The sequence below is a fragment of the Numida meleagris genome, chromosome 3, assembly GCF_002078875.1.
Source record: "Numida meleagris isolate 19003 breed g44 Domestic line chromosome 3, NumMel1.0, whole genome shotgun sequence".
In the NCBI taxonomy this organism is placed as follows: Eukaryota; Metazoa; Chordata; class Aves; order Galliformes; family Numididae; genus Numida; species Numida meleagris.
The window spans coordinates 27060637-27071226 of record NC_034411.1 but is presented as its reverse complement, the minus strand read 5'-3'; the positions used below and the strand labels follow the sequence as shown (position 1 = coordinate 27071226).

At 47.4% G+C, this 10590-nt stretch overlaps 1 protein-coding gene across 6 annotated transcripts in view; it reads right to left on the bottom strand.

Annotated features, from left to right (window-relative positions):
- The window catches only part of TTC7A (tetratricopeptide repeat domain 7A), a 168130-nt gene continuing 160088 nt past the window's right edge, over positions 2549-10590 (bottom strand). For 4 of the 6 annotated variants that reach the window (XM_021392818.1, XM_021392817.1, XM_021392820.1 and 1 more), the window contains one exon: positions 2549-6228. In XM_021392818.1, coding sequence (XP_021248493.1) covers positions 6007-6228 — 222 coding nt within the window. In that variant the 3' untranslated portion in view covers positions 2549-6006. The remainder of the gene's footprint in view (positions 6229-10590) is intronic. The other 2 variants (XM_021392819.1, XR_002437364.1) reach the window with 2 other exon arrangements.

The window sequence follows — 10590 nt, the reverse complement described above, 5'->3', positions numbered from 1 at the left end:
TGAAAAAGATGTCTGATTTGCCACACACGATATAATGGATCTTTGCTTCAAGGACTGTGCTGCCCTTTGAAAGTTAATGAGAGCTGGGTGTGGCACTGGCATCACCACGGACACGCTGCAGGAGTGTGGTCCCAGTGCTGTCACAATGGATTTGGCTCCCCGGCCGTGGTGTGAGGTGGAGAATTCAGGTTCAGAGCAGCCACTGCAGCCAGGATGCTGTCAAGGGGCTGCTCCACAACCCGGTTTCGAGTGTTTCTGTCAGAAGTGCTGGTAATGCCGGGCTTTGGCTCTGTGAGATCTTTACGGTAAAGAAACTCTCTTCTTTACAGTTTTGTGATTCCTCTTTTGCTTCTTTAGGACACATCTCTACGCATGCCATTTCTGCTCTATAAATGTGAGATGTTCTGTCCCATCTGCACGGTTAGCTGGCCCTGCCTACCTGCTTGCCTTCCAGCCAAAGGATCCAGCTGCTACACCAGCTTTACACGGGATCAGAGCCGGAGGGGGCAGCTCGGCAGATTCACAGGAATGATCTGCAAGGGTATTTCCTCTGTAATTCAACACTTGCATGGCCTGGAGCACTGAGAAAACCTTCGGGTCTTGCCCTTCAGTTGGTGGACCTATGGAGACGTTTTTGGCTTGGAGATGTCCCTCTTAATTTTGGACAGCCAGAGCTCAGTTAAATGCTACCATGGCTGCAAATGGCAGCTACATAAACCAGTGACAGATACCTACTTCTACCTTCTCTAACAGCAGTCTTCTGTTCAGTGTGTTAGGAGCATTTTATTTTCTCTGTTCCACAGAATGGCTCAGGCACACTGAGGAGGATGTGGAACCTTCTGAGGGATTAGTTGAAGTGGTTGAAGCTGAGTGGCTGAAGACAGAGCCAACATTGCTGCTTCTGTGACTCCATGAGAACCCCACAGCCAGAGCCGCGGTGCAAGTGAGCACCTGGGCAGCAGCAGTGCTTCCCATCGCCTCTCTCACTGCTCATGGAACTGCTGAGCATCCCGGCATCACACCAGGCAGGACTCCGGTGTAGTATCTGAGTTAAATAAGTCTTTCCCATTTGGGGAAATCTATGGAATCAATGACTTCAATTTCCAGTTTTTAAGGCTTTGTTGCAACCACTGAAGGACTTAACCATGCTGTTGCTGTAGAGAAACCTCGTCCTGCTCGAGTTGTACTGAATGCACTTGGAACCTGGAGCAGCCAGCTATGAAGAACTGTTCTTCAGTATCTCTTTCCTTAATCCGGGTATGAAACCAAGGCTCTGGCTTTTTAAGAAGGCCCTTCGCAGCCCGCCCAACAGACTGATGTGTAAATGCAAAGAATGCTCTGGAAGCTCTTCAATGGAGACAGTTATTTCCAAATAGCCACAGGAATAACTGACTGTAGCAAAAGGATGATTAATGGCATCACGGCCAAAGTAAGGTGAGTCCCTTAACTCGATGGCATCGTATTTGCATACGACCTCGATGTGAGAGTTTATTTTTACTGGAAGAAGTACAAGAAAAGCATGATGCTCGCTTAAATCTGCATAAATTCAAACACTGAGGCCACACTGGTCCTTTTTCCTGGCTCTGTTCCTCTCTGAAAGCAGTCTACTTGCATGCTCACTCCCGGCTTTCCCATGAACTACAGGGTGTAGGCCAAAATGCCCTTTGCAACTGGTAACTTGGTGGGCACACTAGGTTCCAGTTAATGTAACAAATAGTTGTTTTATAAGGCCTGAAATAGCAGCGGCATGAATATATTAAAAGTACTGAAATCGGCAGGAAATAACTATGCATGAGGAGCTTTTCTTTTTTTCCACAGGGTCAGTTTTATTCATCTGGTGAGAATATCTTACAACAAGAAGAAATGTTAGGTTACATGGAAAAGCAGCGGCCACAACCACGTTAACAGTATTCGGGTGGCATTACTGAGTATGAAACACCCATTATGTGTCGAAGGGAGAGTGCCTCTCTGTGCACTCTCTGGTCGGAGAGGCTCCTGCACCAGCTCGCACTGCTCTGCAGTGGTGTCATGCTATGGTCCCCTTCAGTGGTTTTACCTACAGACTGGTGTGTTTCTGGGAGGAGAATGAGCTAACATCCTGCAGAACCAAACAACAGAGTATCAGAGAGACCATCGCCCGCAGCCAGGCTAAGGGCAAGAGCGAAGGGGCGCAGGGAGGGAGAGGAGCAGCAGCTACACCCACTCCTTGCATAATTGTCCAATGTGCCTGTAACACAATGCAGCCAAAGGCAATTATCGCTGCTCTGGGGAGCCTTGCTTTTCTCGGCTGAATTGCAACTATCAAATCTCAGTTGGTTTGGTTGGAAAAAGATCATGGCAGCGATCTCTTTTCACTGAAAAGGATTGCTTCCCGTGCTGTTGTCATTAAGACGAAATAAAATAGCCAAACCCCATCTTTACTGAGACTCTCCAAAAATCCAAAGATGAGACTTCTCAGGGATAAAGTAGCTGCAATTCAAGCTGCAGCAGTCAGTGCCGTGCTTACTTTGGTTCTCAGCCAGTGAATTTTAAAGTAAACACCCTCCAGGACTGTTCTCCATTTGGATTTATTAGTCATTACCAAGAAAAGATAATTAGCACTTCTGAAAGATTGTGATAATCAGTAGCGTGAACTGTTACCAATAGAAACGGATTGGGGTACTCATGCAGGGCAGGAATATGGCAGCGCTGCTGTGTTCTGCACAGTGAGCACACTGGTGGGCACGGCCTCTGCTGGAGGAATTCTCACAAACACCACTGACTTTGGCAGCGCTGGTGCCAGCTTATGGGGGCTAAGGCAAGGAGGGGGCTGCTCCTTGGCTGTGGGGCTTCTCCTTCCATCCACCTGCAGGCAGATTCCTTTTTGTGACCAGATGCAAACCTTGTTGGTTAAAGGCAATGGCAAGGACTGCTCCTTCACTGTGCAACAGAGAAACAGGAGCTAATTATCTTCCTTTTGCACGCACCCTGATGACTCAAAGGAAAATAACCTTGTGGTGGAGGGTAAGGGATTGGGATGTACCTGGATCCTTCAGGCAATGACACAATATTCCTCTCCTCCTTATAAACTAATGAGAAAACTGCTGAACTCCAGTCAGTGCTAAGGCTCCAGAATCAGTACTTCCCTTATTGTTGCCTAAACTTCCATTATTTATAATCATCTGCAATATTCTGATGAGGGATGGGATGTAAGCCTCATGTGCTTAGTCTAAAATCCTGAGCAGTAAGATGCCGGGTTTCCTGCTATGCAAAGGAGTATTACTTCATCACCTCAGAGAAGTGGGTCTATTAGACGTACCAATGTTGTTATCTAAATACTACAATACATAGGCTTGTTTGTAGTCTTTGTTTTTCTGTACCTGGAAGTATGAGCAAAGAACAAACACAGACACAGGATCTACTTCAAAACACTTACAAGTAAGTCTGTAAATACCACCCTCTTTCCTGCCATGTGCAGAGCATCTCAGGTCAACGTGATCTCAAGCTCTAAACATCTAAGTATTAAGAAGTATACAGAAATGTACCAGCAATGTCAACACTGTTCCAGCGAACGTACTTCGTACCCTCTGGGAAGTGCCCAGAAAATCTCGGGGTTGAGTCCAAATACAGCACTGAGGCAGAACTTTGCCTGCAGTTGACGCGGGGGCTGTGGTGTGTGCTGTGCAGTGTGCCTCCTATTGGTGCTGATGGGAGCTATGTCATCCTTGCCACACCTGCTGCAGAGCCTCTCAGCACTGCAGCTCCAACGGCTGATGCATGCCACGCACCTGTCCCAGGAAGGTGACTGCTGTGGAGTCAAGTATCTCCCTTTGGTGGCAGCAAACGTGACGTGCTGGTGGCTGCATGGAAGCCATGCATGCAGCAGTAACAGGGTCTGTAAGCGTTTGCTTCTCAGCTGCTGCTGGGGAAATGGGAACCTCCTGCCAGGGCTTGGACCGGCAGCGTTGCAGACCTCTGCAAACAGCTCCTTGATCTGAGACATGCACAGCGTGTACTCAAATGGATGTCTGGTACACAGGCGTTACTATGGCAGTGCCTGACAGACAGATGTTGCAGAGCAGAGCAGAGCGGTGATGTCAGACCACAGTGACTCTGTGTTATACAGAAGGCTCACTCCCATCCTGGAACTGTGCTTGTGGACCAGAACAAGGATCAGAGTATAATACCAATCTATATATATCTACTGAAACCTATTGTCAGACTGCTTCGAGCAGTGGAACCGGATTTAAAACACCTGGATAACAATTTACATGCCATGTCAGCAGTAACATCTCTTCCCCATCCCCTTTTCCCACCTGTAGCACAGAGCCAACTTCAGAGCATCCTTCACAGCAAAATGGGTCTCTGCTGTGTCTTTCTGGCTCCACAAAACACATTTAATTGTGGTACTTCAGCACCCACTCCTTCCTCTGCTGCTGGTGCTATTGCAAACGAGTGATGTGGCTGGGTAACACGGCTCCCAAACAACTGTAAAAATGGCTGATGTCAGGTCTGCTCCTGAGCCTCAGGGTCTTGGAGGAGTAACTCCTGTCCATTTACTGTCTGAGGATATAGTGATTTCTGGAAAGAACCACAACACTGGATGGAACTACCTTTCGCAGCATGTTTCAGTGCAAACCCACTTAAGAAAAAGTCACAAAACATTCTTTGGTCAGAAATGGGCACGCGTCCCCAGCTTTTTGTGTAGAAAAGCACCCACAGCTCATTTCCACATCCCCTTCACCGTGGGGCTGGCTCGGTGTGCTGTGCTGCAGGGCCCCAGGCCAGTCACACGGGGCCGTGCGGATCGGCTTAGTGTGAGGTGTGGCAGCTGCCTTGCAGCCTGGCTGTGCCAGCCGGCGGGAGGCGAGTGGATTAGGGGCTCTTCAGACAGCTCTGAGATCACTCTTTCATCTGATACGGCGCTCAGCACCAGCCCGCCCCGCTGAAGGTGCAGCTCCGTGACTCCGATGTGAAATGCCTGCAGAAAATCCAAGCATTTGGTTGTAGAAGAAAAGCAGTTATTCATATACGCACACTGTCTTCAGCGTGCTTCCCCTTAACAGACTGCTGCTAGCTTTTACATCACGAAAAGGCAGATATGAATGTGCATGGTGCCAGGAACAGTACTTCAGCAGAGCGCAAACTGCAGGCACTAAATGCTGGTAATCACTTCACTCCTCACTGAAAGTGATGGAATAGGTGATTAACAAGAATGAAGCTCACAGAGTTTATAGTTATGATGCTTTAAGAGAGGCCTTTCAATAAATATGTAACTGGAGATAAATACATGCTTTTAATACTAGGACAAATGTGAACCAACTGGGCCTTTGGTGTTTCTGCTTTAGTGAATCATGTTACTATAGCAGCTTTATCAAAAAAAGGCATTTTTAATTTAAATTGATCTAGGCAAATGCCACACTAAATATACTGAGTATATGCAGTATATAAGAGCAAGGCAGGAAGAAAGACGATTGGAATAGCTGAAATAATTTTGTAAATGGTATATACTGCATGTCTCTATGATTTAATTGTCATTCCTATCCTGTCAGGTCTGTGCGGAGGCAGTCACGAGCTTAAATAAACCTTGGTACACTCGTTGGTGCACTTACTCCTGCTCAGAGCTGGTCTGGGCTTTAGCTCAGGGCTTGGGGGCTTTATCTTTGGATTTGGGATTTTATCCTTAATGAAAACTGAAAGTTGCAAGTGCTTTGAACAACTGTACTCCAGCATGAGCTTTTCTACAGTCAATCACCTTGAACCAACATTTTGAAATAAGTCTTGCTATTAACTTGAACAGGAGTTTAACCAGGGATTTGTGAAGAAAAAAAAAGGCATTATTTCTCTCTGCCTCTTGCAAGCTCCTCCGCAGTTAGGCTCGTCTCAGCTAAGCATGTTCCCCTGAGCCCCATATTAGAATTATTTTGCTCAATTCCAGGTTACAATGGCACTTCTGTTGAATCCAGTTTCTTCTCTGCAAGTCTTTTTGTTTGTTTATTCAGTGTTTGTCCATGGAATGAAGGCACTTCAGAGCTCCCTGGGTATTACGGTGAATGGGATGACAGGACTGCTGGATTCGAGGTCCAGAGCAGTGAGAAAGCATTCGATGGCTGCTTCATTTTTCCCCTGAGCTTGCAAGACCTCCCCTAGGCTGTTCCAGGCCTTGTGGCTGGTGTTCTGGATCTGGATGGCATCTCTGAGGACCTTCTGGGCCAACTCCCTCCGCTCAAGTCTGTTCAGCACCAGGCCCTGCCAACAAACAAGAGACAAGTGGTAAGCAATAGCACTGGTGCAGGAGGAGCCCAAGCTCCCAGCGGGCAGGGCTGTCCCCAGCATGCAGGCACCCTGCCATCTGAGGAGGACCTCCCACCACTGCTGGAGAGATGAGGGGAGCAACCAGCTTTTAAGCTCTGCTTTTTGTGATGGTCATCCTTTTGATTCTGTAATTTAAAGCAACAGCTGTGAAGACTAAGCAGAGACGGATCCAGCCCTGCAAGCACCCCTGCTGTGTTACTGGGAAAGCATATATTGGTATGGTATACTGATATCCAGCACAATGCCAGTAAGTGGGGAAAGGCTACAGGCCCTTTAAGCATCTCTCCCTTATATACCAGCTTCTAATCTCCACGAACACAGACAGGTTCAATTACATCAGTAGCTAAATTAACTCTTGCTTGTCTGGAAAATCCAACTGAGGTAAAGTCCCTCAGCTCCCACAGCCTGACTGTATAGAAAGCCCTCTCCTCAGGACAAAGGGGGCCAGAGGGATGAGGCCCCTTCCAGGGGCAGGCTGTAGCATCACTGGGCCCTCTGTCCTCCCACTAGAGGCATTCCAATACAGAGCCTAAAGCAGCGTGGGGGAGAAGGACAGAGGAACCTTGTTTAAAAAGCTGTCCTTAGGGTAAGAAAAGACACAAGTGGGTGTAACCATCTGGAAGGAACAGGAGGGAAAGGATGAAAGAAGTGGTAGAAAGAACATGTTTTCCTATAGGGCTTGCATAGATGCGTCTGAACCCACAAAGCATCTAATGAGCCAGGCTCCCTTTTAATTATACAGCAGTCAGCCACACTGAGCCCAGATGGTCACGTGGGCTTTGCATGCCACAATGTGTGAGTGGCGTTCTTTTGCTTCCTCCTCAAGGTACACACACCAGGATGGACGTCCCACCAGTCCCACCCAGATGTGGCCTGTGGAAGAAGCTGCCAGCACTTTCATGTTGCCTGCCAAGAGCTCAGTACATTCAAGTGCTGCAGCACCAAACCTCACAGGTGCCACCACCACTATGAGGTGACCTCTCTGGGCAGCTTCAGGTTAGGGCGAGCTTAAAGGCCTCATCCTACAGGGTGAGGGATGCCCTGGCAGGACGCATCAAATACCTGCGACATTACCAAAGCAACCACCACCGTGCAAGTAACTGGCACTCTGAAATTCAGAAGGGTCTCTCTTAGTGTCAAATTTATACAGCGCATGAGCTCACATCTCTGTTGTCCACATCCTATGCAGAAACAACAGTCCTCCATGCTGGCTGAGGGACTGCAGGTTATACATGTGCTCCTTTCACTGGTATCTCAATCAAGGAGTTCAGCAATTCAAAGGTTTCTATATCAGAATAACTCAAGGGATGGTGTCATGAATATTATCAGTGCAGTAATCGAATACCATGTATTGGGAATCTTTTCTGTACTAAGCTACAATTTAATTTAGCAAACACACAGAAATGCCGTAAGGGAGATGACTGCTTGACTTTTTGCTTTTCCTGAAACTAAGCAATATGTGGACACAGTCATATATATATATAAAGAGAAGCATAAGCTCTGCCCTTAATGGGTCTACTTACCTTTCAAGATGTTAGAAACCCGAAGACTCTCGCAACTAGAACCCAAACCAAATTTCTGATGAAAGGATGGTGACATTTTTGGAATTAATGAAGATTTTTTTGTCTTGTTTTGTTTGGTTTTCAAGAAGTGCCAATGTGTGCAAAGTACATCAGCATGACTAAGACTTGCTAGCCAGTGATATTACCAATACTGACAGAAGCACACAAGTTCACCAGAGAGAAGAATTAAGAAACATTTTTAATCAAATATAGGCAATACTATGGCAGGTTTCACTGCCTCCTTCTTGCACATAACTTTGACTTGAACATTCAATTCAGAGCCAAATCTCAATTTAGGGATTCAGTGGGGATGTTTTCCCTTCAGGTTTCTCTCTCAGCTGGAAGATGATGAGGCCACGGTCTGAATTCTCTTGCAAGCAGATGCAGGCAGAAGGGAGATGCTCCCATGGGACAGGTTGTTTCCCCTGCAGGTAACTGCCCAGAAATGACCACTGGCATGTAATGACAGACTGGAAGGAATTTGTTCAAATACAATTTGAGTCACCTGCTTCACACGGATAATGAGGTACAGAAAGGGCAAGTAATGTGGCCATAGAAAGTCTGCTGCAGAGCCAAGAATAGACGGGAGCTATCTCAGCTCATGTTTGTCCTCAACCACAAAACCACTCTTCCTAAAAGCTCTTCCCATTGCGCTGACTGAGCAGAGCTGCTTCTGCTCTCTGGTGGCCAGGGCCCTGCCACTCTCCTCACCCTGACAGCGAGCAGCCCGAGCCCTTTGGGCCTGCCGCAGCCTCCCCTCGCTCCCAGAGGGCCACAGCCCTGCCGGCACACCAGCTGCGAGCCCATGCAGCTGCTGCCTGTCATCCCTCTCCAACGAGGAGGGGAATTCCCTCCCTGCCTGACATCTCGCGCCTCTCAGCAATGCCAGAATGAAATCCACCTCCTCGTAAAACTCTGGCGGCACTCGTGCAGCTCAGTGCCCTTGTGCGCTCCAGCACCCGTGGTGGACTGGAAGCGGAGGATGGTGAGGCTCCTTCTATGGCTCCCCAGCGCGGACTCTCTGCATCTTATTTCGGCTGTGCTTGAGGAGGACAGAGCTCTTCATCCAGTGGTCCCCGCAGCACTATGAGAAGGAGCTGTATGCAAACCCCAGGCACCATATTCACCTGGGGATGATGCTGAAACACAGCCCACCAGCCAGCACAGCGCACGTGAATGTTTGCATGTTGGTATTCAGGGCTTTCAAGAATGCCAGTTTGGCTTCCAAAAACATCTGTGAATCCACAGAGAGGGTGGTCTCAGGCTCCCCAAAGCCAGTGGAAGGACTCTTGTTGACAGGAAGTAACTTTTGCTAAAGGAGCTAAATATGCCTGCTTGCTGACATGCACAAATGGTTGTGCCAAAGACTGCCCAAGGCCTCACACCAAGAAGTCAGGCTGTGGCCAACCTGCTCCCCAGTTCAGGCTGCAAATGGCGCCAAACCATAGAATTTAGATCTACTCCTTTGCCCAAAGTGAACAACAGCAGTGTCAGCTTTTCCCGTGAAGCTTAAGTGAGCGGGCAGATGCTGCTAAGTGTTTAAAGCACAGACTGCACATCATTAATTCTGTTTGCAGGAGAGCTTCTTCATTTTGGTTTCTTCTCTCCTTCTCCCTGCCCCCTGCTCCTTGCAAGTCACCAGCATTCTGAGAGCTGGAGGCTGCACAGTCCCCAGGCCTCACTAACACGCAGCACTGAGCACTTCAGCTTTTTGTTTCCCTAAGGTATTTGCACTTGAGAGCTTCTCCTTGCTACTGAATTTCTTATTTCCCCATAGAGTCTGGCTTGCTATAAACAATGCCTGCATGTTGTTGCTATGTAGGTCCAGCTGGAATCTGCCTACAGCGCAAAAGAAAAAAATTATATATAAATTCAGAAAGCCACCCACTGACAGGCAATTTGCATTTTTATCTGGAAGATTTTTTTTTAAAGATTTTTCTAATGAAAGTTCAGTTCCTGAGTTTCTATGGAAACTCATCTGCTTGGTGTGCATGCATAATTTCATAAAGTCAGATCTCAGGAAGATGAGCAATTAGTACAAATACAAGCAGGAAAATGATTAAGGGTTTCATCCATCCCCTTATTCTTGGAGAGGGAGGGTGGGGCTGGGTTCTGTTGTCTTGCTTTGGTCTGTATTTGCGATTTTGCCAAATGAATGCAGAAACCAGTGTTCAAAGTGGCCTGGCTCCTCTGCCACCTCCTGGCTATCACCGGCACTTCTGGTTTTGCCCAGTTATTTTCCTCCCAAAGCTCTTTAAGCACCTCTAAGCATGGTCTTCTCCATCATTGTTGGCAGCACCTTGTCAGGCCCTCAGGGGCAACAAGGGTTAGCTTCTTTTTGAACTCAAGCATAATATAAGTATAAAAAAAACCCAACCAACTAAAAATACAAAAAAACCCCACCAACCAGCCCAAAAGGGTGTGTGGCAATCACTTTGCTTTTGAGCTTCTGTAGGCAGCATGTTGGCAGGGCTCACATCAGCCCTCTGCTAACCACACATAGGCATTTCATGGGCTAGGTGCATTAATGTAGCTGTACAGAGCTTGAATGCTAATTCTCTGAAGGAGGCCTGAGGGCAACTTCTGCAGATTAAATTAATTTATTTTCTTCTTTAGGTCTGAAGACATTCTTCAAATCTTGTAAACAAGAGGCAGACTAGTGAAGGTTGTGCTTTCAAGCCAGTCCAAAAGCTGGCACTGAAAGAACTGGAGAAAATTCATTTGTAGTGAAGGG